Raw genomic sequence first — 27,749 nt, forward strand, 5'->3', positions numbered from 1 at the left:
TAATGGGGATGACTACTATATGCATGTAAAATTGCATTCCCTGCCCTGGGTTTTCTCTATACAGTAGTTACCAAGGATTTCCCCTCAACGTTTACCAAAACATATAAAAACTCAATCTCTGTCTTACTTATCTTGCTGGTAAAATTTCGATTCAAGCTAGATGAATATTTACCACAAAAGCATTTGCTTCAGATTACGTCATTCTCCATAATAAGAACAAATCATCTATGAACCTTAATTCTAAGACATTACGATCCATCCATTCCTTCATGATGCAGAGCACCTGCTCCTCCCACCAGCCCATATGCAAAATAGCATAGCTGGGGCATAGCAGGTGCCCATATATGTTCCGTGCAATTGATGGTACAAGACATTGCTAAAAATGAACATATTCTTTTAGAGACAAAAATTCCATCATTGTTAATAACATCTCATTGTGTTCTACAAATTTCATGGGCCTCATCCTTATAAAATGCTTTGCAGCCCCAAACCCATCACTATGCCTTATACTTGTATAACAAACAAATGATGGACGGAATGCTGACAATGCAGACATTCTTCCCCAGTCAAGAGATCTGGGTTAAATCCATCGTTCTTTTGCCCACTACGCCACCCCAGTTCAGACATGGCCATATGCAAATCAGTCTTGACCATGTGCCTCATGGGAACAGTCCAGCCCGAACTGCCAAGCCATGTCTTCCCTGGACCAGAATCAAGCATCCTAGGACCGGTTTCTGGCTATCAGCCGTCATCAGCCAGGATAGCTTGACTCCAGTGGCGTAGTGAGCACGGGTCCCACGTCTGGGAATACCCATCCCACTTAGGGCGAAAAGCGTTACAACAAACAAATGATGGACGGAATGCTGACAATGCAGACATTCTCCCCCAGTCAAGAGATCTGGGTTAAATCCATCGTTCTTTTGCCCACTACGCCACCCCAGTTCAGACATGGCCATATGCAAATCAGTCTTGACCCTGTGCCTCATGGGAACAGTCCAACCCGAACTGCCAAGCCATGTCTTCCCTGGACCGGAATCAAGCATCCTAGGACCGGTTTCTGGCTATCAGCCGTCATCAGCCAGGATAGCTTGACTCCAGTGGCGTAGTGAGCACGGGTCCCACGTCTGGGAATACCCATCCCACTTAGGGCGAAAAGCGTTACAACAAACAAATGATGGACGGAATGCTGACAATGCAGACATTCTCCACCAGTCAAGAGATCTGGGTTAAATCCATCGTTCTTTTGCCCACTGCGCCACCCCAGTTCAGACATGGCCATATGCAAATCAGTCTTGACCCTGTGCCTCATGGGAACAGTCCAGCCCGAACTGCCAAGCCATGTCTTCCCTGGACCGGAATCAAGCATCCTAGGACCGGTTTCTGGCTATCAGCCATCATCAGCCAGGATAGCTTGACTCCAGTGGCGTAGTGAGCACGGGTCCCACGTCTGGGAATACCCATCCCACTTAGGGCGAAAAGCGTTACAACAAACAAATGATGGACGGAATGCTGACAATGCAGACATTCTCCCCCAGTCAAGAGATCTGGGTTAAATCCATCGTTCTTTTGCACACTATGCCACACCAGTTCAGACATGGCCATATGCAAATCAGTCTTGACCCTGTGCCTCATGGGAACAGTCCAGCCCGAACTGCCAAGCCATGTCTTCCCTGGACCGGAATCAAGCATCCTAGGACCGGTTTCTGGCAATCAGCCGTCATCAGCCAGGATAGCTTGACTCCAGTGGCGTAGTGAGCACGGGTCCCACGGGAACAATGGATTTAACCCAGATCTCTTGACTGGGGGAGAATGTCTGCATTGTCAGCATTCCGTCCATCAATTGTTTGTTGTAACGCTTTTCGCCCTAAGTGGGATGGGTATTCCCAGACGTGGGACCCGTGCTCACTACGCCACTGGAGTCAAGCTATCCTGGCTGATGACGGCTGATAGCCAGAAACCGGTCCTAGTATGCTTGATTCCGGTCCAGGGAAGACATGGCTTGGCAGTTCGGGCTGGACTGTTCCCATGAGGCACAGGGTCAAGACTGATTTGCATATGGCCATGTCTAAACTGGGGTGGTGTAGTGGGCAAAAGAACGATGGATTTAACCCAGATCTCTTGACTGGGGTAGAATGTCTGCATTGTCAGCATTCCGTCCATCAATTGTTTGTTGTAACGCTTTTCGCCCTAAGTGGGATGGGTATTCCCAGACGTGGGACCCGTGCTCACTACGCCACTGGAGTCAAGCTATCCTGGCTGATGACGGCTGATAGCCAGAAACCAGTCCTAGGATGCTTGATTCCGGTCCAGGGAAGACATGGCTTGGCAGTTCGGGCTGGACTGTTCCCATGAGGCACAGGGTCAAGACTGATTTGCATATGGCCATGTCTAAACTGGGGTGGTGTAGTGGGCAAAAGAACGATGGATTTAACCCAGATCTCTTGACTGGGGGAGAATGTCTGCATTGTCAGCATTCCGTCCATCAATTGTTTGTTGTAACGCTTATACTTGTATAAAGCATTGTATCATCCATAGTCATGAGAAACATATCTCCCTCCCGTCTCACACCAAATATCCTGCATAAAAAGCCTACGATATCCTGGATATATGACAGTAACGTTTTTACAATAGGATTGAGGAAGTAATCGATGTACTTTGATGTGTTCTCCAAATTACTTTCTTGGAGGTAACAGGAGGGGTAGTTGGCCACCAATTACTTCCTTGGGGGCCAACTACCCCTCCTGTTACCTCCAGGTAACTCCCACACAGCGGGATTGCTAAGAGGTCTTTGGGAGCCACTCCACCTTTTTCCACCACTCTGCAAACGTGGATCCTGGTGCGATATTGGTTGGGGGATGTAGTCCACTTTACTTCTGAGGGACCTTGGGGGCCAAGAAGCCCTCCTGGTACCTTCTGTAAGTCCTTCTCAGTGGTATTTCTTAGAGCTAGTCAGAGGCCCTGCCCCTTTTCTCCACTACTCTGTAAATGTAAATCCTACATAAAAAAACATAGACATTCACTGAAAAAACAAAGGTTACGGGGATGTTATAGTTAGGAATTAACATTTAAAAAACCTTAGAAATTCACTGAATAAAGCCAAAGGTTACAGGGTCATTATAGTTAGGAAATAGAATGAAAAAAACCTTAGAAATGCACTGAATAAAAAAAAGGTTACAGGAACATTATGGTTAGGCTGAGGTTTCAGCAGTTATAGTTGGTGATCTTACTATAACTCACGCCCACACAATGCACTGCTTATGACCTCACATGTTACATCACTCATGACATGGCCAGTGACATCACTGATGACATGTCAGGTTACATCACTGATGACATTATCCACAAAATCTCTGACGCACCCACTCACACCCCAAATACCTTTTCATAAACCCACTTCAACTTCCACAATAAAATTCTCAAACCCCTTCACACACCCATACCAGTACTTACACAGCCACTCACAGATTCATAGATCAACACACACATCCACTCAGTCACCCATACAGCCACTCATACACCCACTCACTCACTAATACAACCACTGACATGTCTACTCATACACGCATACAGCCACTCACACACTGAGTCAGTAATCCATAAGGCTACTCACATACCTACTCACTCATCCATTCAGTCAATCAAACAGCCACTTACCCACCCATACAGTTACACACACACACTCACTCACTTACTCATACAGGCACTATCACATACTCACTCATCCATAGAGTCACTGACAAAAGCACACACTCATCCATACAGCCACTCTCACATTTACTCACTCACCCATACCATCACTTACATGCCCCAACACTGAGCTATACTGCCTTTCACATACCCAGTCACTCCCCCATATGTCACTGATACATGCACTCACCAACACAGCCATACACACACTCACTCACTCATACAGCTCCCACATACATACACACTAACCCATAGAGCCACTGACTTATCCAGTTACTCATCCATACAGGCAGTCACACATCCCCTCACCCACTCACAAAGACACTCAGATACACACAGAAGTACTCAGACAACTAATTACATACCCACACAGTCACTTAGAGACTAACTGGCAGACAGATACTGACATTCACGCAACCAGTCACTCACCTATAAATTCACTGAGATACCTAATCACTCACTTATAAAGTTAATCACACACCGACTACATCATCCAATCATGCACTCATACACCCACTAATTCACCAATACACCTTGATATACATAGTAATGAAATTTGAGATGTCATCATTGATGTCACTGACCATGTTATGAGTGATGTAATATGTGATGTCTTAAGCAGTTCATTGCGGGGGTGCTAGGTATAATTAGTTCACTGTCTACAGCGGCTGAATTTCTCTGATTTTGTATGAGTGAAACATCAGCCTAACTATAACATTTCTGTAACCTTTGTTTTTTTCAGTGAATTTCTAAAAAAAAAAAATTATTCCTGTTCCTAACTATGATGCCTTTGTCACCTTTGTTTTTTTCAGAGAATATATATATATGTATAGGGCTTGTCGCCATTGTGTAGTTATAGTTAGTTAATAATCTAATATTAATAACAGCTAATAAAGTGGCACCATTTCATAAATCTGCACAAATCTTTCCAAAACAAAAGTTCATCCACTTCGGCTTCTTCATGAAAGTGCCAAGTTGATCCAGCAAGTGGGGGCAGAGAAATAGGAGGGGGGTGGCAAATTGTTTCACATGTTAGATCCTATGGGAAACTTTGTTCTCTAATACAAATAAACAACTGAACAGAATTATGAAATTGAAAGAAGATTTGAATTTTCCACAGAAAGTGTGCTTTTGGTGAAAATCTGTGCTGACATTTTTGAGAAGTGGCTTGGGTGGGCCTCAAGAACTTAATAAGTTTGATATATCTGAACTGTTTGGTTCTGTGGGAGTTCTGCATCACTAAAAATGCAAAAAAAGGAACTTCTCATTGGCTGTGGGAGATTTTCCTGCCAATAACCATTTTGGCACCACACGACTGGTCCGAGTACCATGGCACAAATAGATTTTATTGGCTGGCTGCAACAGGAGAAAATGTTGCAGCTGCCTTTATGGGACTCTTGGACCCAGTCCTTGTTTTGTTCAATAGTTTTTTTAAAGGGGTATAAGGGAGCAGGATAGGGACACCATGAACACCAGAAGGACCTAAGAAGTCTAAATAAAAACAAAAATTCTTGTTGAGTGTACCCCGGTACTCCCACGGGACCCAGCATGGCCCTCCCATGGGGATCTGCGGTACTCTTGCGGCCGCCAATGATCTAGTTGCCTCTAATTGGATCCAGAGTTGCCCTCCCATGAGGTACTATGTTACTCTCACAGTACTTGCTAATCAAGCTTCCAACCCATGATACAGGTACAGTTTGCACATTACCACAGTTCCACGGTAGGGAAGCTTGCACTGTGGTACCACAGGAGGACCACAGTACTTAAAGAACTGAAATAAAAAGTAAATATGGGTGCAGGTTTGGCGCCTGCCCAAGCTGGCAATGGCGGGTTTGGGTCCAGGTCGTGCAGCAATCTCCCCTCTGCGCAACGCCAAAGGCCAAGTGCAGCGGGTGGTTGGCCGGCTGTAGGGTCAGTGAGGAATCTGCAGTTAAATGCTCTACCAGAAAAAGCATTACTTCAGATAAGTAACTTGTTCTTCTGATAGAGACTTTTAACTGTTGATTCCTCACTTTAGAATAGATACCAAAGCAATAGCCTTCTGGAGGCTGCTCTGCAAACTGGTCAAACCAGGAAATCCTGGAGGACTGAATGTGCAAAATGCCAATCCTGATGGACTTGACTGTACGATCAGTAGTGGTTTGTAAATTTGTGGAGGAAGAGTCACGTAGCAACTTGGCAGACATCCAGGACAAGCATCTTCTGGGCTAAAATAGTAGTAGTGATTGCAGCCCTGGTGCAATTGTCCCACGAGCCCTCATTAGGCTGCTTCCTAGCTTGTGCATAGCAGATCTTAAAGCAAAGTACAATCCATCAGGAGATGGTTATCCTATTTATGAGAAATATGTTGGTATATTGGTATGAGTACGCTGGTAACAAACTAGAATTTCAAATGAAAAATATTATCTACTTCTTACTGCCTGTGTGTTCCTAAGGGCAGAGTGGGCATCAGCTCTGTCATCAGAAAAAATGGATTCCCAGGAGGCAGTCGAGGAAAGTGGTAGGGAAAGTTACTATTTTTTTGTCCGTTGTCCCCTTTCTGTCCACTTCACCACCATATCTGCCTGGACATTTGTAAAATCTGCCTCCAGTCCTAGGCATGTTTAAAAGTATCATACTCCTAAGAAGACAATTCAAGAATTAGCATACCTGAATAACCACAGCAGACAAGTCTGGGCTGCACATTGCACCCACAAATGCTATTCCAAATGCTGGTCCAGTAAATTCAACATTCCTGGCGAAAAAAGAAAACATATGTTGGCATACATGACATCACAATTCTACAAGCTATGAAAACAATTTGGTAATAATGTAAGGGAAAAATACTGCATTATTTCATCTAAGAAAATTGCAGGTTCTTCTAGTGAACAGTGAAGGAGAGTCCTGTTTTTATTAAAGAAAAGGAGACAATTATTATACCGTTCTCTCTTCTTACTGTCTACACAGCTCTTTAACAAAAAACTTCAGATCCTATAATGCATTTCAGTTTGTCGAACAGAAAATGACAACCAACAACCAATAGGTCATCCAGCATAAAATGGCTACTGACTGCAGGCAAAAACAAACAGGGGGAGGAAGGTTTAGGTTTGCTGTGGACTCAGCCCCCTACCTTATATGAAAAACCTTCGGAGGCACGGGTAGGTATTTAGAGGCAGAGTGAGGGTGCAGATTTGACAGCTGTGTGACTACAAGCGCCCCTCCCTTGAAAATGTCATGGGGTCTTCTGTAGGCACCAAACCTATTGTTTAAAAGAAATATACCAGCAATAGGCAGTAGTGCGCCGGCAGGCACTGTGAATTGTTAGTCTATAGCAGTTCTGGCAGCATTTTAACCTGTTTACCTGTTTTAAATTCTTTTTTAATCTGTGGGACATTAAATGGTTTGCTGAAGGCACTGTTTTTAACTTCCCCTGCACTTTGTCGATCCCCGGTCCACCGCGGCTCTTTGTTCCAATCATGTGGCGGGACGAGGCTCTTCCCCTGACTCTCCCTTCCTGCATTGAGGGCAATACTTGCGGCTGCCCGATGCCACCGCAGGGGGCCACTCAAGAGGGCGGCCCTGTAGTGGCATCAGGCTTACCCCCCACCTTTCTCCCCCCTTTCCTCAGGGGGAGTGTTTGGCTGGGGGAGGAGTCCCCACCAGGTCACGGGTGTCCCGCGTCACGTCCGGTGCGCTGGGCAGGGTGACGGGTACATACGTCCCCCCACCCCCTTTCCTGCCTCTTTGTGCACCGGACGCGCAGCGGACACCACGTTCCCCACATGCTCTCTCACAGACAGGAGCTGATTCAACATTGCACTGTGAGTGCAGGCAATGCCCCCCCAAGCCGGATCTCCCCATGCAGGATTGATTCAGGGCGGGCGGGTCAGCCTAGGCTGGAGGCTGCCGGGGATGGGGGGAGCAGGGTGCAGCTCCGGGTGTGGGCGCGTGGGTCCGCAGGGCATCCCATCGGTCGCCCTCCCTGCGGGCCCCGCTTGCTGTGGGGATGCTTGCTGCTGGGATGCCGCCGGGCAGTGCCTCGGTTGGGGTTGCGGGGGTGTAACCACCGCTGGAGTCCCCGCGGCCGGCCTCGGCACATCGGGCACGCTGCGAGAACTGACTCCGGGTGTTCCGCTTACCTTTTAAGCACAAAGGAACCCCGGTTTGTGTCGGGTCCACAGCGTTGTCCCGTCCTCGTGCACTGCATTGTCCAGACAGTTGGGACTTCTTCCCACCGCCCCGGGGTATGTAGACCGACCCTTGGGTTGTGGGCGAGCTCTAGGCCGTGATGGGCATGTTTAGGAGCCTGCGTGCCCCCCTCCCTCTTGGGCGCTCCCTCCACCGTGCAGTGCTACTGCCTGCATGACCCCCAGAGTCACTGTAGCCTAATGGTTAAGGGCTGAGACTCTTACTCTCAAGGTTACGTGTTCAATCCCCATTGTTTCTGTTTCTACAATTCAAGGAGTAAGCAATGGTAACTTACTTGACTAAGGTTGGATTTGTTTTCCGGTCAGCCGCTAGCCGGTGCGAGATTGCAACGTGAATGGCGGTGGGCTACCTCCGGGAGTGCAGTGGGGCGCTGCGTGCGAGCTGTGGCCTGGCCCTTGCGCATCCAGTCTCCCACCTTCCCCGGGGCTCCTGGCCTCCCAATGGCTGGCGGTGGGCACTGGATCTTGGGAGAGAATGCGGTCCGTTGCTGGACTGCCAACCCTGGCTGGTGTCCAGTGTACAAGCCTCGGGGTCGCGCCCACGTCCTGCGACGCTGGGCTGGCCGGCTGTTTCCCCGTGCCTGTAGGTGCGGCTTGGAGACGGGGCTCGCGGGGAGCGCTCCAGCACCGTCGGGTCGACAACGCGCCTGAAGAAATTAAAAAAAAAAAAAAAGTGAGATTCTCCGAAGCCGATGCGCAGCGCTTCCGGAGTGCACTGTCGCAGTGGCATGCGCCCCCCCTCTCGGAGCAGCACCAGAAGGGAGTGTGTTCCATTGGCTAGACTGCCGAATTCGAGCGGGAGGCTGGGTCTGAGCCTCGGGGGTCGCGCGCACACCGATGCTGGGCAAGCCAATTGACTCCCCAGGCCTTAAGTGCATTGTTGGAACGGGGCTCGCGCCGTGCGCTCCGTCACCTTCGGGTCAACTTCGCGCCATATATGCAAACATGAAAAAAAAAACGAAAGGAAATATGAAATGGCATAAGCGGGGATGGAGCTCAGTGGTAGAGCGCATGCTTCGTGTGTATGAGGCCCTGGGTTTTATACCCAGCATCTCTAGGAGTCTCTATTTTCTATCTTGGCTTTTCTATTCCCCATGGTGCTCTGACACCGCATGCCTGCATCACCCCCCTCACACAGCTTCCTGAGGAGGTGCCACCCCTGCTGACATAGGTCGTTACATGCATGCAAAGTTCAGGGGACAACAGCCAGCTCCGCTGGTTCGGGGTGGGCTGGTCTCACCTCGCGGCAGGCTAAACCTCCACATCTCGTGCCAGGGTCCGCACGTGAACCTGCTGGACCGATCACTGTCAATACTGGGGGGGCACAGGGTAGTGAGGGGTTCTGCCACCTCCAGGCGCATCCTCCGGATGCGCATCCCTCTCCCAGTTGTCACCAAATCGGCCTACCGGGATGACCGAAGTCATGATGAGGAATAATCTACCCCCTTTATCTTACACCGCGCTGTTTCGTTTTCCAGCCCGGACGCTCGCCGATGTGCAGGGTGCAGCACAAGCCCTCTTTCTAGAGGTGTTTTCAGAGGTAACGCACGCGGGGGAGCACAGCCGAGAGTGCAAGGTGGGATGGTACGCAAGAGCCTTAACAGTGAAGGGGGGAAAGGAGACAAGATGGGCAGGCAGGGAATGGGAGCCATGCCAGCGGCCGGCAGACCATGGGTGTCTAATGGTTAACAATTTTCTCCATCATCTGCACGCAGGGTTCAACAAAATCCTCCCCAGGCACCACGACAACACATGCATCGTCAGGAAGAGCGTAGCAACTAACAGGAAGTAAGTAAGGGGTGGAGAGATTGGGACCGAGCGTCGAAGGCCAGGACAGGAATGTCGAACCGGCACCAGCAGCTAGGTACATGGCTTACAGTTCAATTTCTTTTCCAGGTGGGCAATCGCAGAACCGTCCTGATGAATAGCCAGGGATCCCCACCGCTTTTCTCGCTGATGTCCCAGGTGGAGGATTCCCAGCCAGCAACCTCCCAAGATGCGCAGTTGTCGGCCGTTATGGAGATGGTCATGGCTAAAGGAGTGGCTTGGGCCACTGAGCTGTTGATGGCACCCAGTCCGGACGACTCTGGTATCGCCATGCCTGCACCATGCAGGGGTCAGGAACCTGCCAAGGAGAACGGTCCCACCAGATCTAAGAGGGTTCGCAGGCCCACAGTTAAGGACTTCCCAGCAGATCCGCTGTAAGCCAAGAGCCGGACCACGGCATTGCGCGGACTGTGGCCTTGCTGGTGGCCGATGTACCACTGCCCCCGCAGTCGGACCAGTGGCTCCCCTGGTCAACGCAACACCGCCACCGAACTTTGCCACACGTGACGACCTGGGTAAGCTCACGGACACGTTAATGAACTTCATGATGGAGGTTAGAGCTGGCCTCCTGGCGGTTAACAACCCCAGCGTGGTCAACATAGCGAACAGTGGCGTGGGGGTAGCTAGACCAGCACCACCCACGCAGGCACCAGGTGGCCCATCGGTCACAAACATTTGAGGTGGAGGTGAGGGCAGTCAACGAGCAGAGTTGCCACATGGCAGCCTGCAGCAAGGGGTCACAGTGCTGGAGCCTGGGGCAGTTGAGTACACACAGCACTCCTACGGGAGCCGGAGCGTTAGGGGGGACCTCGCCTGATCTAGGCTGCCAGCAACAGGCAGAGCCAGCCCTCCTGCCAACAGCCACATGCTCACCTCCCACAGTCCCTGCCGCCGCTGCGACACCACCGCCCGCGTCCCCAGCAGCAGGCACTCCCAACTCTCCTGCTGCGATGCCTCTCATGCTCCCTGCTCCTGTGCCACTAGTCACATTGGCCCCCCTGATGTCAGGCCGGTGCTCACTAGCGTGGGAGGTGCCACTTGCGGACAAGAACGGAATATGGAGGAGGGAATTCATCGACATTTTTACGCTGCTGATGCACGGGGCAGAAGGGGTTGACACCAGGAGAATGGGTTGCAAGGAGAAGGACAAGAAGGTTCGCTTCCAAGCATGGCTGGATAAAACAGTTAGGAGATGGGGGCAGGCCTTCACTATCCTGGCAGCGGTGGTCATGGAGCGATACCCAGAACAAGGGTCTGGGTTGTTCCAATACGCCGGCATCATCACCGATGATACGGAGACTAACGGCGGGATGGGCTGGTACAGGTATGACTGTGAGTTCAGGAAAAAGATGGCCATATGTCCGGAACTGGGGTGGGACCAGTTGGAGGTGCGTCTCTGGGTACAGCACATGGGCAAGGGCAGGGCTGAGGCCGGCGATAAGTCTAGCACTAACTTGAAGAAGGGGGAGCCGAGCAAGGGCCAGAGGCAGGACAGGAAGGGTCAGTTTAAGCAGCCCTTTCGGGGAGGCCATGGTGGGGGCCAGAAGCAGGGACCCAGAAGAGTCTTCAGTGGAACGTGCAGGCTGTTTAATGCAGGGGCATGCTCCTGGGGCAAGGCCTGTCAATTTTCCCACACCTGCAGCAAGTGCGGCTCCCCACACTCGGCCACCTCTTGCGACAAGCGCGAGCACGCCTCAGTGCTGGCCAGACACGACAAGTAGGCCCCTGTGCCAGCCTTCCTTGGCCAGGTCCTTCCCCCACCTTTCCCCTCTGGTCAGCCCAGCTTGCACCCCCCCTGGGTACCCCGACCAGAGACCGCCAGGGCAAAGGTCCGTCCCCCATTGTTACCTCCAACCTGCTACTTCTATTAAGAGAGTACCACAATTCTAAGGATAGAATATCTCTAGCCCACGGGTTTTTGGAAGGCTTCAGAATTCCCTATCAGGGGCCACTGGTCAACAGGGATTCTGAGAACCTTAGGTCTGCCAGGGACCATCCTGAAGTCGTAGGGGCAAAGATCAAGAAGGAAGCGGCCCTGGGGGTGGTCCCTAAGAAGGAGCCAGGGGCTTTCAGGTTGATCCAACACCTGTCGTACCCGGAGGGGGATTCAGTGAACCACTGGCTGGAGGAGGGTTCTTGCTCGGTCTCTTACTGTTTGCTCGATATGACAGTTGACATGGTCAGGAGGGCAGGCAGGGGAGCGTGGTTGGCCAAGGCTGACATTGAGTCCGCTTTTCGCCTTCTCCCTGTCCACCCAGAGAGTCAGCACCTTCTTGGATTCAAGTGGCAAGGTGAATTCTTCTACGACAAGTGCATGCCAATGGGGTGTGCAGTGTTGTGTGCCTACTTTGAGGCCTTCAGTTCATTCCTGCAGTAGGCACTCTCAGGGAGATTTAACGTAGAAGGGGTGACCCACTACCTTGACGATTTTTTGTCCATTGGGGGTGCGGATACGAAGGAGTGCAGCAGGGGGCTACAATGCTTTGAGGAATTGGCAAGACACCTTGGGGTGCCGTTAGCACATGGTAAGACGGAGGGTCCTGCGCAGGTTCTCACCTTTTTGGGCATCGAGCTGGACATGGTGACGGGCATGTCTAGACTCCCTGCAGAGAAGGTGCAGGCTTTGTGACAGGACATCCAGTCACCGCTGGGGAAAGACAAGGCTCCTTTGTGTGTCATCCAAAGCCTCTTGGGCAAGCTCAACTTTGCAGCCAGAGTCATCCCGGTGGGGCGCGTGTTCGCCAGGAGATTAGCCAGGGCCACAGCAAATGTGTCTAAAAAACACCACCTGGTTAAGTTGGCGGCAGGCTTGAAGAAGGACTTGGTCATGTGGGGGGGAGTTCCTGTCTCACTTCAATGGGACGGTCATCTGGAGGGCTCCCTGGGCGGACAGTCCCGAGCTCAGCCTTTTCACGGATGCATCTGGGAGGGAGGGCTTTGGGGCAATCCTGGGTGAGGAGTGGTGCGCACAGGAATGGCCCAATGCCTGGCGCAAGCGCGGCATCACTGCCAAGATCACAGTTTTGGAACTTTTCCCCATTGTCATATCACTCCACCTGTGGACCGCGATCTTGTCGGACAGAAAGGTCCTATTCTGGTCTGACAATATGGCAGTTGTACAGGCCATCAACGGGCAGACTGCTAAGTGCCCGCTGGTGCTCTGCTTGCTCAGGGAGCTCGCCAGAGGGAGCCTGCGCTGCAACTTTGAGTGTAGGGCAAGACACATAGAGCGGGTCAAGAATGTGACAGCTGACGCTCTTTCTCGTTTTCAGTGGCTCCGTTTCCGGGAGGCCTGGCCACAGGCGAGAGTGGACATGACCCCTTTCTCGGCAACCCTCTGGAGGATCTTGGAGTGGAACAACAGTTGAGAACCCTGGGGGAACGGTCTTTGGCCCCCGGTACTTGGAAATGGTACCTGGCACACATGACCTCCTTCAACAAAGTGGCGGATGCCTTGGGGCTGTCCGGGCAACCCATGGAGGGCATGGTACAGGCATTTGTGGTTTGGGCTAAAAAACAAGGGAAGAGCCACTCATGGGTTTGTGGTCATTTAGCGGCGGTCAGCTTAGCATTTTATGGAGCGTTCCGCATCAGTGAGTTAGTGGCCCGGTCCAAAACAGATAGGTCAGGAGATGCTTTGGACATATTGGCTATTGGGTTGGAGGATAAGTTGACCATCCATCTCAGGAGGTCGAAAACGGACCAGAAAGGGAAGGGGTGGAGGTGGAGTTACTGCCTTTAGGAGATCCCAGATACTGCCCGGTTGCCAAGGTCCGGGAATACGTCTCACTTCGCCCAGTAGCACCTGGTTACTTATTGATACACACAGACCTGGTTCCCCTAACCATATTCCAGGTGGAGCGTGTAATGGGGGCTTGCTTGTCCAGGGCCGGTCTCCTCTAGGCAGATACAAAATATTCAAGCCACTCTTTCAGGGTTGGGGCAGCCATCACTGCATTCGCATCAGGCTTGGAACCTGCACGTGTGAAAAAAGTGGGGCGCTGGGAGTCACAGTGTTACAAATGATATATCCGCCCCTTAATGCCCCTGCTTAGTGTAAATAGTACTGTAGTGTGCAGTGTTGTGTGCCACATGTTTTATGTGTTTTGTGGTTTTAAGTGCAATGGCATATTGTTTATGGTAATAAACATTTTGAGTTGAAACGTGTCCTTTGTTTCATCAGGGTCACGTGTTTGGGTCATTGGGCACTCTGCCATATCCCGGTTGGCCCGTTGGGCATCGATCAGGAACTGGATGCGTTGATTCTCGCGGACAAAGTTTGAGTGGTTGGGTTTCCCAGGGATGAGATGGAGCAGCCTCATGAAAAGACTGGAGCCCTCACTAGCAGCGCTGGGTGCCCCGCCTAATTTTTTGGTGATCCACCTTGAGAGCAATGACCTGACTACCTCTGGGAGGACTTTGCTCCTGCATGCCATGAAAACTGACTTGGGGGAACTTAGCAAGCGCTTAGGTCAGTGCGAGCTCCGGTGGTCAGAGATTGTGCCACGGAGAGTCTGACAAGGGGCAAAGTCTGGCGAGGCGGTGGAGCGGTCCAGGAGACGGGTGAACAGCTCCATGCACAAGTTCACTCAGCAGAGGGGACTGGGATTCATCAGACACGAAATGATTCAGGAGAGGGTCAAAGGATACTTTGAAGCTGACGGGGTACACCTCACTCCAGTGGGGATGGACTTGTTCTTGTTAGACTTGCAGGAGGTGATAGCACAAAAGGGTTGCAGGTAAAAGACTAGAGCGGTTAGTGGGGGGCCCTGGCGGCGATGGTTGGCCACCTCCAGGGCTGTGGCGGAGTTACAGGGCGATCTGGAAGCATATGGGTACAGAACGGTACCTCTGCGTGGCACATAGGGGTGCCAGAGCTGCACCCCAGGAGCCTCATGGGAGGTTCACGGTATCTATGTCGGTGCCCCGTTAGTCCTTTGGGCGGTTTTGGGCCTGAGCAACTGGGGGCTTGCCTAGCTACGCTCCGCCCCGAAAGGGGCGTGAGTATAATGGACCAAGGGTGGTCAGGTGATCCAGGAAGGGGATCACCAGGAGGTGCAGTAAAAAGTGGTTCACCACGGTGCTGCTAGGCTCATCAGGCGGGCAGGTGGCGAGAAGGCTGCCTGTCCTTGGATCGCCCATAAGCTAACCCACCAGATTACATAACGTTGTATGTAATAAACCTGCAGCAGTTTTTTCCCAAGTATAAACTTGTGTGGTGTGTATTTATTTGCGGGCATTCGTGCTTTTGGGGGGCACCTTTTGCCATGATGGTGCTATGCGCTTCCCGAGGCCACCGCAGGGGGCCACTCAAGAGGGCGGCCCTGTAGTGACATTGGGCTTCCCCCCCACCTTTTTCCCCCATTTCCCGGGGGGGGGGGTTTGGCTGGGGAGGAGTCCCCACTGTAGAATCAAAACCTTCTCAGGGGCTTCACTGATACACCTGGTCCTTTTAACCCCTTCGCTGCCAGGCCTTTTCCCCTCCTGTGCCACGCCCTTTTTTGGCTATTTGGGGTAGTGCGCGCTGAGGCCCCTGTAACTTTTTGACCACATAAGGTATCCACGCCAAATTTGCATCCTTTTCTTCCAACATCATGGGGATTCTAAGGGTACTCAGGGTTTGTGGATTCCCCTGGAGGGGTCACAGAAATGAGGCAAAATACAGCAAAATTTAGGTTTTTGGGGGGAAAATGGGAAAAACGGGCTGCAAATGAAAGCATCTGGGTTTTTCCCTGCAAGTGTTATCAAAAAAGGGTTTGTGGGGCTGAAATCACCATTTTCCCAGCTTTTAGGGGATACCAGACTTTTGTCAGAAACCCAACATTTTTTACACAGTTTTGGCATTTTTCTGGGACATAGCCTATTTTTGCTATTTTTTGTGCTTTTGACCTCCTTCCAGTTAATGGTAGAAATGGGAACAAAAGCAATAATGGATCCTGGAAAGCTATACATTTTAAAGAAGAAGACAAAATTCTGAATTCAGCAAGGGGTCATTTGTGTAGATCCATCAAGGTTTCTTTATAGAAACTAACAGTTAAATATAGGATAAATTGAAAATTTGTTGAAAAAAAGCGCCTTTTGGGTCAACGTTTTCACCTGTAACTTCTTCTAATTATGACAGCTCTCTGAAAGCAATATACCGTTACATCCGCTGGACATTACTGGTTGTAGGGATATATAGAACTTGTAGGTTCACCAAGAACCCGACGAACCCAGAGCCAAAAACTGAGCAGCAACTTGCAATAGCTTTTTATTATGTACCGGGTATATAGTAATTATTCTGTAAAAATGTGTAAATGGAAAAATCGGTATGAAAGACACCTATGTATTACTGAAATGGGAACAAAATATAGAGTTTAGAAACAGTAGATATTTGCACATTTCCGAATTTGGGAATACTCATACTAGCATGAGAATTATCAGTCATTTTTTAGAATGACTTCTTTTTTACACAATGTCTTTCATTTGGAAGGCAGAAATGCATCGAAAGTCAATAGGTAATAACAGTTACTTTACAAATCTGAATTACCCTAAGTCTCCCGATAAAAATGGTACCTCACTTGTAGGGGTAGGCATAGTGCCCACGACAGGAAATGGCTCAAAACCCAACGTGAACACACCACATTTTCACAATGCAAAATTACCCTTTTTTAGCAAAGTGCCTAGCTGTAGTTTTTTAACCCTAGCTCTGCCGGCACCTAGGGAAACCTAGCAAACCTATACATTTTTGAAAACTAGACACCCAGGGGAATCCAGGATGGGGTAACTTGACTGCCTCCCACCAGGTTCTGTTACCCAGAATCCCTTGCAAACCTAAAAAATTGCCAACAAAGCGCATTTTCCCCACATTTCTCTGGTAGAAAGTTCTGGAATCTGCGTGGATCCACAAATTTCCACCCACTCCGCGTTCCCCAAAGTCTTCCGAGAAAAATGGTACCTCACTTGTGTGGGTCAGCCTAGTGCCCGCGACAGGAAACGGCGCAAAACGTAACGTGGACACACCTCAATTTTGTAGCGAAAAATGACCCTTTTTAGGCAAAGTGCCTAGCTGTAGTTTTTGAACCATAGCTCTGCCGTCACCTAGGGAAACCTAGCAAACCTATACATTTTTGAAAACTAGACACCCAGGGGAATCCAGGATGGGGTGACTTGACTGCCTCCCACCAGGTTCTGTTACCCAGAATCCCTTGTAAACCTAAAAAACTGCCAAAAAAAACACATTTTCTCCACATTTCTCTGGTGGAAAGTTCTGGAATCTACATGGATCTACAAATTTCCACCCACCCCGCGTTCCCCAAAGTCTTCCGAGAAAAATGGTACCTCACTTGTGTGGGTCGGCCTAGTGCCCGCGACAGGAAACGGCGCAAAACGCAACGTGGAAACACCTCAATTTCGCTGTGAAAAATGACCCTTTTTTGGCAAAGTGCCTAGCTGTAGTTTTTGAACCATAGCTCTGCCGGCACCAAGGGAAACCTAGCAAACCTATACATTTTTGAAAACTAGACACCAAGGGGAATCCAGGAGGGGGTGACTTGACTGCCTCCCACCAGGTTCTGCTACCCAGAATCCCTTGCAAACCTAAAAAATTGCCAAACAAAACACATTTTCCCCACATTTCTGTGGTGGAAAGTTCTGGAATCTGCGTGGATCCACAAATTTCCACCCACCCCGTGTTCCCCAAAGTCTTCCGATAAAAGTGATACCTCACTTGTGTGGGTCGGCCTAGTGCCCACGACAGGAAACGGCGCAAAACGCATCGTAGACACACCTCAATTTCGCAGTGAAAAATGAACCTTTTTTGGCAAAGTGCCTAGCTGTAGTTTTTGAACCCTAGCTGTGCCGGCACCTAGGGAAACCTACCAAACCCACATATTTCTGAAACCCGGGGGATTCCAGGGAGGTATGGCTTGCGTGGATCCCCCAAAGTTTCCTTACCCAGAATGCCCTGCAAACCTCAAATTTAGCTGAAAAAAATCACATTTTTCACACATTTTTGTGTGTGAAAGTTGTGGCATCACTGGGCTGATACAAATTTCCTACCACCCAGCATTTCCCCGTTCCAACGTTTAGGACCCTTGCCTGTTGAGGCGCAGTACGTTTTGGACCCTTGCCTGTCGCGAGTACTTGGGCCTCCCACACGAGTGAGGCACAGTTTTTATCGGTAGACCCGGGGGAACGCTGGGTGGTAGGAAATAATGCCCAAATTATTTGGGGGGAGCCAAGGCCCTTGCCCAAGTGGCCGCTCCCCCCTCCCTGGTGTCTAGTGGGTGGATCCCTGCTTGGGGATCGCCCTCCTGTGGCGATCCCCAAGCAGGGATCTACTGGGTAGGGGTACCATTGGAAAGGGGAGATTCTCCCCTTTCCAACGATACCTCTCCCGTCTTTCTACGTGCTCAGTGGGCTGAGATAGCCCCCTGAGCATGTAGAAAGTGAAACTGAAATGAGCCTCTTGGCTCATTTCAGTTTCACTTTCACTGTAATGACGTCGGCGGGCACGTCATGAGGGATTCCCCAGGGAATGCCTCATGGCGTGCTGGACACGTCATGGGCACAGCGCGACTGTGCTCCATGACGTGTCCAGCACGTCATAGGCACACAAGGGGTTAAACCAACAAAGAAGAGATTGGCACAGAAGCTGTAATATAAAATACATATTTTTATTTAACCTCTGAAGAGGGAAAAATGCGTCATACTGTATTCTCAAATCACTGTATGAGACATTTTCTAAGGAGTACAGAGAACGGGCCTTATATTCCCACATAGGGGCTTAAAAAAGGGCGGTACAAGTACACATGAGAAGAGTTATGCACATAGATGGTCATACAGAAACTGCACAGTCGACAAGTAGGAGGAGTAATAAGTTGCTGACATCTGTTAGAACAGCCTGACCGTTCTATATTAGGAACAGGTGCTTTCTACTGGCTAGGCCCTTCTGAGGATGTGCAAGACTCTGGGAGAGGGAAACAGCAAATGGCCAGCACATAGCTAACTAAAATGGCTGCCAAGTACAAAATGGCTTTCGGCTCATGCTAAGAGATTAATGCAATTTTCAACAGATGGTCCTTTTAGCATGAGCTAAAGACATTTCCCATAATCCAGTAGGAAAACATAAAATATGCACATTAGATTTTTTTCATAAATTGATCAATATTCTAATTAATTGCTTGGTGGGCATTTCTCATTCTAAATATTGTTAAGCGGGTAAGTATAAGGTATAAGAAGGAGTACAAAGGGAACAGAGCATTGGGTCATACAGATAGCAGGAAAGAGTAATTACTATTATCAGAAACAGAGCTATTAGCTTTCTAGTCCTAAGCAAATCCTAGAACCATCCAGTAAAAACATTTTCAAGGCTCCTATGCATTTCAGTGACCATCCGTTTCAACTTCAAAATAGTCAACAGCACATATCTAATAAAAACATTTTCACTAGACTTTTCCAGTATTTCCTTTATGAGGGTTAGAGTATCAATTATTATCAAGGAAATGGTAAAGTAACATTTGTCAGCTGCTCAGATGAACTTTTCTCGCGCAGAATAAACATTATTCCTAATACAATTATGAAAGCAATCAGACATATTATTACAAAAATGATCCTGGATCCAGGGGAACAGGAGGACCACACAGGACCATGAGAATTAAGACGAAGAGCTGCAAAGGGCTGCTCCTCCTCAAAAATGGGACGACCAATGGGGTACATTTTCAACAAAAAAGAAAAAAGTCCTTGGGAAATTAAAGCCGCTGTACAACCAACCAGAGGGGAGTCTTCTCCCTGTGTCCGTTTGAGCCTCACAGGCAGGCTCTTGTTGTTCCTACGGTGGAGCAGCACAACTCGCAACTCAGGAATCATGGCCCAGTTTCAAGGGAAAAGTTTCTTCTTTCATGATAGGGCAATCACCCACCGGGGCAAATGCTCTCAGCGATCCTGTCCAGTGTCTCAGGCAGTGCACCAGTTTTATTCACTTTAATCTAACAGGCACCAGAGACACAGCACCTGTACCCTGAACTCAAGTCCTTCCCTAACTCCTGTATTGCTCTGCTGGCACACTGCTCTTTCGTTGGGGCCATAGATTGCATTCAGTGTGCCCAGGTATTTCTTGACCAACAAAGGTGAAGACTTTACAGCCACTCTGGGACCAGGATTCAGAGGCCTGATGCTAGGATCTCTGAAGCAACCCTTGTTTCAAAGGGGGTTACCTCAAGCAAAAACTTTCTCGACTTCCTGGTCGGTCTGTGACTCTCAGCTGGGCATCAAAAACTTGATCCACGATTTCTCCTTTCTGATTTGTGACCCCCGTCTTTCGCCCAAGACAGTGGCAGGGGTACACACTTCACATCCCAGTGCTTCCGGCCTTCTACCTTCACTTAGGTCCTGGTTGCCAGCAATGCCTGTGCTGGTTACCTTCACTTTTACTTCAAGCTGGACTGGTGCTGACTCCTCAAGCTAGATCTGACGTCCGCGCCCCTCTGGCAATGGTTGTAAGGCAGCAAATATCTATTGGTGGACAGAACAAAAGGTCTTTAGACAAGGCACAGAAATAATCTATCAACAGAGAGGATAGTCTCAAAATACTTCCTAGTCTAGGGACGCCCCATATATTAGCAAGGCACCCAAGAACCACTTTCATCTATGTGAGAGTAAAAAAAAATATACAACAGTCTGGACCTATTGGCAAGTATAAAAGGAACTCTTTGGTGAACTGACAAGAGTAATACGTCACCCAATCCCAAGCAGCCAAGGAAGTCTGTGTTCATTTATTACATTCTGAGGAAAAGAGAAAAACAATACAGACATACTCCAAATCCTTACATCTGTATATTCCTATCTTAATCATCTAAAGACCCTCAAAAAAAAGGAAATGTTCTACACTTTTACTCATAGACTTTGCATTACTTGTACAGGACTGCAGACACTTCTAAAATGATTTCTCTTAATAAAAGCACCTACATTGTATGCTTAGGACCATGCTCTCATGTTATAGGAGCAACAGGAAAATCTCAAACTGCTAATTTAACAAGGATTCCTATTACATAAAGAACTAAAAACTTCAACATAAAGGATACATTTTCTCCAGCAGAACCTCTTGTGAAAAACAGACTCCTATAAAACAATATAGTCCTCAAAAATGTTTGCTAAGGATCACATGGGCATCTTCTCTGCATTCTATTTTTCACAATCCAAACTATGCAACATCAGCTCTAGTAAGGACTGTCAGTTTATTTACACAGACTAGCTATTAAAAACTAGCAATGCCCTTGCAAAACTGTATGTAGCATAAGAATAACAAACAATAGTGGTGTTATCACCTGAGAATTTTAGAACAAAAACTTTCCACAGCTAGTTCCCCTTAAAGATCAAATAAGGAAACAACAATCTAGACTACTCATCCTTTCATAATTTCATCAGACAGGATGGGCAGTAACATAGCACATTTATGTATTTATTTTATTAATGCTAATAATGTTTAAAACAGTATTACTGAATAGCCAATTAAATGACTCATGGCTATTTCACAGACAGTTTAGACAGGCTCAAAAGAAATTGAGAAAAAGAGAGAGAAAACATAAATTTGCCTACCCTTAATTTGTAGAGGAGCTAGCCTCCTTCCCCCATTTTTGACAGTAGAAAACCTGTAACAGGTTTCATTCTGTCAACACTATCAACCCCAATTTGTAGCAACTGGACATAAACAAACTCTGAGGAGCTAAATAGCACATTGAGCTAGCTAAAGAACATATTCCTTTAGCAAATGTACAAGTGTAACACGAGGGCACATGAATTCAAACGAAATCCCATTGCTTCCTTAATTCAGCCCTAAAAGCATTAGTGCTATATATATGGCAGAGCCATTGTCTGAATAAGAGCTCACATATACCATTATTATTCAATCTGTTCATATGAGTGAACAAAAACTTGCTTTTGCCAAAAAAAAAGAAGCAAAACCTCTTTCTGTCCCTGCCATTTCGTCTTTCAAATGTCGAAATGTCAAAGCAAATGTTGCGCTGAGCCCTGCTAGAACTACGACCTTTAACCTATTTGCAGCTGTTTCATCTTGTGTGCAAGGTTTTCATGCAGTTTTACCAATTCAAAGCGACCCTGGAGACTGAGAGCGCAACAGCAACCCACTCTATTCCTGTCTACCAGCAATTCAGAGGTAAGCTTAATAACTTCTGCCAGTTTTTTGTACATATTTATATTTGCAAGCAGTGTGCTGAGTGCTTGTCTAGCAGTATAGATGTCAGCTATTCATTCTATACTTACATATGTGCATTTACTGGAGCCTAAGGCAGTTTAAAAGCTGCTCTGATTGGAATAACCTCATTTAAATAGGGAATTCTACTCAATTTCGACTTTGATGTTTGGGGCAATTAAAAATGAATATCCTACAATGTTTTTGCATTATAGTCATCCCGAATTTAATGCACCTATTTTAAATAACATTTTTTATATAATCAAAAATATATATATATATTTTTTTTATAAATCTAATCATTTTGATGAGTCCACATATGAAAAGCAAGCTGCATCCCTTTGCCTATCATATTTAAACGCATTCATTCACAGCCCTAAGCACAGAAGCTTAACTTGAAAGTCTGCGCCACTTTTAAATAAAGGAAAGTCATTATTGTTTAACATCAAAAACCACTCTTATCCTTATTTAAAAAGGCATTAAGAAAAGAAATCCCAATCTGTCCTCTGTTTATCAAAAATAATGAAACTATATTTCTAACTTTTAAAACAGCAGTCTGAAATGCAGGATTTTACACCGTGTTTGCACTGACTTAAGGGGTAGTCGACTTCAGCTGTTTTCTTTGTGTGGCCTGGAGTCAGAAATACCCATGTGCTTACACAGCTGCTTGACACGTAAAGGCATCAAATTCACACGCCTTTCAAGTCAGCCTTTCGAGCCAGCACAAATCTGTAGTTCTGTAATGTGTATTCAGGTTAGCAACAACCAACTCACTCAGATAATGTGAATGCCTTTTAATACCTAATACAGAAGGATAAGAGTGGAGAAGAGTCTTGCCGGTGGCAGTGGCAGGCTCTATCCGCTCGCGCTGTGGTATTTTCGAATCTGTGAGTTCACAATGCTAACGCTGCTTCACAGCGTGATATTTTAAAACAGTGCAAGTGGCTACTTTTTTTAAAATCATTGTGTGTTTTACCTGTTTCCTGACACCCACTTCATTGTAAACTCCCGCCCCGGTCCGCCGCGTCCATTCTGGGCGATTGATGCGGAGGGTGAGGAGGAGCCAGCACTTCCGGCTCGAGCGGCCAGGTTAGCGCTCTAGTGGCATTATTAGGGAAGTGTATATAACTCTCTGTCTCACGCAGTCGCGCTGTGGAGAAGAGTCTTGCCGGTGGCAGTGGCAGGCTCTATCCGCTCGCGCTGTGGTATTTTCGAATCTGTGAGTTCACAATGCTAACGCTGCTTCACAGCGTGATATTTTAAAACAGTGCAAGTGGCTACTTTTTTTAAAATCATTGTGTGTTTTACCTGTTTCCTGACACCCACTTCATTGTAAACTCCCGCCCCGGTCCGCCGCGTCCATTCTGGGCGATTGATGCGGAGGGTGAGGAGGAGCCAGCACTTCCGGCTCGAGCGGCCAGGTTAGCGCTCTAGTGGCATTATTAGGGAAGTGTATATAACTCTCTGTCTCACGCAGTCGCGCTGTGGAGAAGAGTCTTGCCGGTGGCAGTGGCAGGCTCTATCCGCTCGCGCTGTGGTATTTTCGAATCTGTGAGTTCACAATGCTAACGCTGCTTCACAGCGTGATATTTTAAAACAGTGCAAGTGGCTACTTTTTTTAAAATCATTGTGTGTTTTACCTGTTTCCTGACACCCACTTCATTGTAAACTCCCGCCCCGGTCCGCCGCGTCCATTCTGGGCGATTGATGCGGAGGGTGAGGAGGAGCCAGCACTTCCGGCTCGAGCGGCCAGGTTAGCGCTCTAGTGGCATTATTAGGGAAGTGTATATAACTCTCTGTCTCACGCAGTCGCGCTGTGGAGAAGAGTCTTGCCGGTGGCAGTGGCAGGCTCTATCCGCTCGCGCTGTGGTATTTTCGAATCTGTGAGTTCACAATGCTAACGCTGCTTCACAGCGTGATATTTTAAAACAGTGCAAGTGGCTACTTTTTTTAAAATCATTGTGTGTTTTACCTGTTTCCTGACACCCACTTCATTGTAAACTCCCGCCCCGGTCCGCCGCGTCCATTCTGGGCGATTGATGCGGAGGGTGAGGAGGAGCCAGCACTTCCGGCTCGAGCGGCCAGGTTAGCGCTCTAGTGGCATTATTAGGGAAGTGTATATAACTCTCTGTCTCACGCAGTCGCGCTGTGGAGAAGAGTCTTGCCGGTGGCAGTGGCAGGCTCTATCCGCTCGCGCTGTGGTATTTTCGAATCTGTGAGTTCACAATGCTAACGCTGCTTCACAGCGTGATATTTTAAAACAGTGCAAGTGGCTACTTTTTTTAAAATCATTGTGTGTTTTACCTGTTTCCTGACACCCACTTCATTGTAAACTCCCGCCCCGGTCCGCCGCGTCCATTCTGGGCGATTGATGCGGAGGGTGAGGAGGAGCCAGCACTTCCGGCTCGAGCGGCCAGGTTAGCGCTCTAGTGGCATTATTAGGGAAGTGTATATAACTCTCTGTCTCACGCAGTCGCGCTGTGGAGAAGAGTCTTGCCGGTGGCAGTGGCAGGCTCTATCCGCTCGCGCTGTGGTATTTTCGAATCTGTGAGTTCACAATGCTAACGCTGCTTCACAGCGTGATATTTTAAAACAGTGCAAGTGGCTACTTTTTTTAAAATCATTGTGTGTTTTACCTGTTTCCTGACACCCACTTCATTGTAAACTCCCGCCCCGGTCCGCCGCGTCCATTCTGGGCGATTGATGCGGAGGGTGAGGAGGAGCCAGCACTTCCGGCTCGAGCGGCCAGGTTAGCGCTCTAGTGGCCCCTACTGCCTATAAATGTGTGTTGGCCAGCGACCGCGCAGCGGACGCGTGCAGCGGGCGCGCCGGAAGCGCGCCGAAGTCGAGCCAAAGTCTAGCCCGTCTGCGCCCGTCCGCGGCCGGACGGGGCACGGGGCCATACACCCTGGCCTACCTAACCCCCTCCACAGACGGTATGATAAACAAACCTTGTTGAATCTCCGCCCTACTATAATATTACCATGCTTACATTCTATGCAGGCCTTATCACCACATAACTGTTCCATGTGCCCTTTTACTCTTGAAACGGGCTCCATAACAGTCCCCCCAAAAAAATTGATAAAAGCCGCACTGCTTAACTGTAGATCTCTCAGTAAGCACTGCATTCAGGTCTACAACCTACTTGAGGATGAGGCACTGGATATACTGCTGTTAACTGAGACCTGGCTTGGCGAAGATTCTGACCCAGACATCATAGAGGCGTTGCCTCCTGGATACTCTCTCGCCAGGCTTGACAGGCAGGAAGGTAGGGGTGGTGGAATAGCTATTGCTGTTAGAGCCCCATTGGAGTGCTCCCTACTCCCCCTAACTATTGACCACTGTGAAGCTGCTTCGTTTAGTATCTCACTGGGACCTCAACATTCCCTATCAGGCATTCTTATATATAGACCCCCAGGTAGACTATTTGATTTTACAGCTAGTCTAGTAGAGGCGACAGCACATCTCGCCTTGAGGAAATCCAAACTCCTGGTACTGGGCGACATGAACATTCATTTTGATGATGTCCAAGACAAGGATGCCTCCTATATAAAAGATGAATTACTGTCCCTGCAGCTTACTCTTAAGAACCAAGAGCCTACTCACAGACAAGGTCATTTGATCGACCCCATATTTGGTAATTGGAATGGAGTAGAAACGCTTCCTCCAATACCCGTGCCTTGGTCGGACCATTTTGTCATTCCCTTACGAATTTGGCTGTCCGAGCCTGAAACCAGGAGTGATAGTACGCAGATTTACCAATGTCGTAAGTGGAAAAACTTCAACTTAGATACCTTCATCGACATTCTTGCTGCGGCTGGACCTCCTGGAGGGTCAGATTGTGAGGCCGCCTATTCATGCCTGAAGAACTGTGTCCTAACTGCCCTAGATAATACTGCTCCTATCCGCAGATCAGTAACCACCAGGCAAACCAGAAAACCCTCCCCGTGGTTTACTTCGGAACTTCAGGTGGCAAAATCCGCTTGTAAAAAACTGGAACGAGAATGGCGCATTAACTTCTGCCCCAAAGCCAAAACTCAATATAAAATAGCGCAAGCAGCATATTATAAACTTATTCGCTCCTCTAAAGCACTGTATTACAAAACCCGCATTGGAGAGGCTGAGAACTCCTCAAAGGAGCTCTTTAAAATTTTTAAAGAAATCTCGGTAGTATCTAGTGAGAGTAATACCCAGAATGACTCTGTTGAATCATGTAATGATATTGCTAGATACTTTGCTAGCAAAATTACTAATATCTATGCTAATTTCTCAAAGGATCTGCCCTCGGGCTCTGCTTTCACTGAGAATTTGGAGATCACTCATGATAAGGCATGCCTTGACCGCTTTACTGTTCCTTGTACTAATACCTTAATTAACATCTGTAAAAGCATTAAATCAGGGTCCCCTCGAGATCCTGCGCCTCCCAAGATCTTAGCAGCTAGCCTTGAAGTCTTAGAACAACACTTCAGACATATTCTCCTACTCTCCTTTTCTACGGCCATCCTCCCCGTGGAGTGGAAGCAAGCCATTGTACTTCCAATAAAAAAGAAACCCAACTTAAGTCAGGATATCCTTGAAAACTTACGGCCAATCTCGCTGCTACCGTATCTGGCGAAGGTGGCCGAAAAAATAGCTAACAGTCAACTCATGGCCCATCTAGAGTTGAATAAGGCCTTCCATAGCTCTCAATCTGGGTTCAGGGCAGGGTTTTCCACAGAAACCGCCCTTCTGAGAGCAACCGAAACTCTACGTGCAGGTGCGGATGAGGGCCAGACTATGGCTTTGATTATGCTTGACCTTAGTGCCGCGTTCGACACTGTGGCACATTCCATCCTGCTGCAGTGTCTGAACAAAGCCGGGGTCACCCAGGAAGCGCTGGGTTGGCTTAAAGCCTTTCTCACCAACCGATGCTTCCAGGTTCAGAGAGGCATACATCGCTCTAATAGCATAACCTTAGAACAGGGGGTACCTCAGGGCTCTGCCCTGAGCCCCACCCTGTTCAATCTCTATATGGCCCCCTTGGCGGAAGTGGTTGAATCGTACGGCGTTGAATTAGTCTCATATGCCGACGATACCCAACTCCTCCTTTCCCTGTCTCAAGCACCCTCCACTGATGCTAACAATTTTAAAACCTGCATGCAGGCTCTGGCAGGCTGGATGACCCAGCACTGCCTGAAGCTTAATGGCTCAAAAACGGAGGTTCTGGTAATTGGAGGAAGGGATGCGAGCTGGACCAAGGAGTGGTGGCCATCATGCTTGGGACCGCTACCTACTCCCTGTAAAGAAGCTAAGAATCTGGGGATCTGGGTTGATCCCAGACTTTCCTATGACAACCATGTACATAAAGTGGTTGGGAAATGTTTCGGGGTAATGAAGACCTTGAACCGCACCCTAGATCTTCTCCCTCTGGAAGCCAGGCGCATTATGACCCATGCTCTAGTGACCTCGAGGATAGACTATGGCAATGTGCTCCTGCTCGGTACCTCGCAAAAAAACTTCAAGAGACTTCAAGTACTCCAAAATACAGCAGCACGCCTAGTCCTTAGACTTCCGAAAAGGTCAGCCTCTATGCCAGCCCTAGCCACTCTGCACTGGCTCCCCATAAAAAAGAGAGTCCTATTTAAAGCTCTTTTAATCTGCTATAGGATTATCTCACACAAAGCTCCCTTTTATATGACAGATCTGGCTATTCCATACGAGCCTATTAGAATTCTTCGCTCTGGGGGAACTGGACTGCTTAAAATTCCCCGCGTCAAGAAAGCCAGAATGGGCGGATGTTCCTTTCGTGTTATGGCTGCCAAAGAATGGAACTCTCTCCCCATGAATATCAGGCAAGCGGATTCAGAGCCCTTATTTAG

At 48.4% G+C, this 27,749-nt stretch overlaps 1 protein-coding gene across 1 annotated transcript in view; it reads right to left on the reverse strand.

Annotated features, from left to right (window-relative positions):
- The window catches only part of LOC146784498 (zinc metalloproteinase-disintegrin-like VLAIP-B), a 2,353,571-nt gene that overhangs the window by 1,337,698 nt on the left and 988,124 nt on the right, over positions 1–27,749 (reverse strand). Inside the window, exon 8 of the mRNA XM_085632965.1 lies at positions 6,337–6,421. Coding sequence (XP_085489091.1) covers positions 6,337–6,421 — 85 coding nt within the window. The remainder of the gene's footprint in view (positions 1–6,336; positions 6,422–27,749) is intronic.

The sequence above is a fragment of the Triturus cristatus genome, chromosome 11 (genome assembly GCF_964204655.1).
Source record: "Triturus cristatus chromosome 11, aTriCri1.1, whole genome shotgun sequence".
NCBI lineage: Eukaryota > Metazoa > Chordata > Amphibia > Caudata > Salamandridae > Triturus > Triturus cristatus.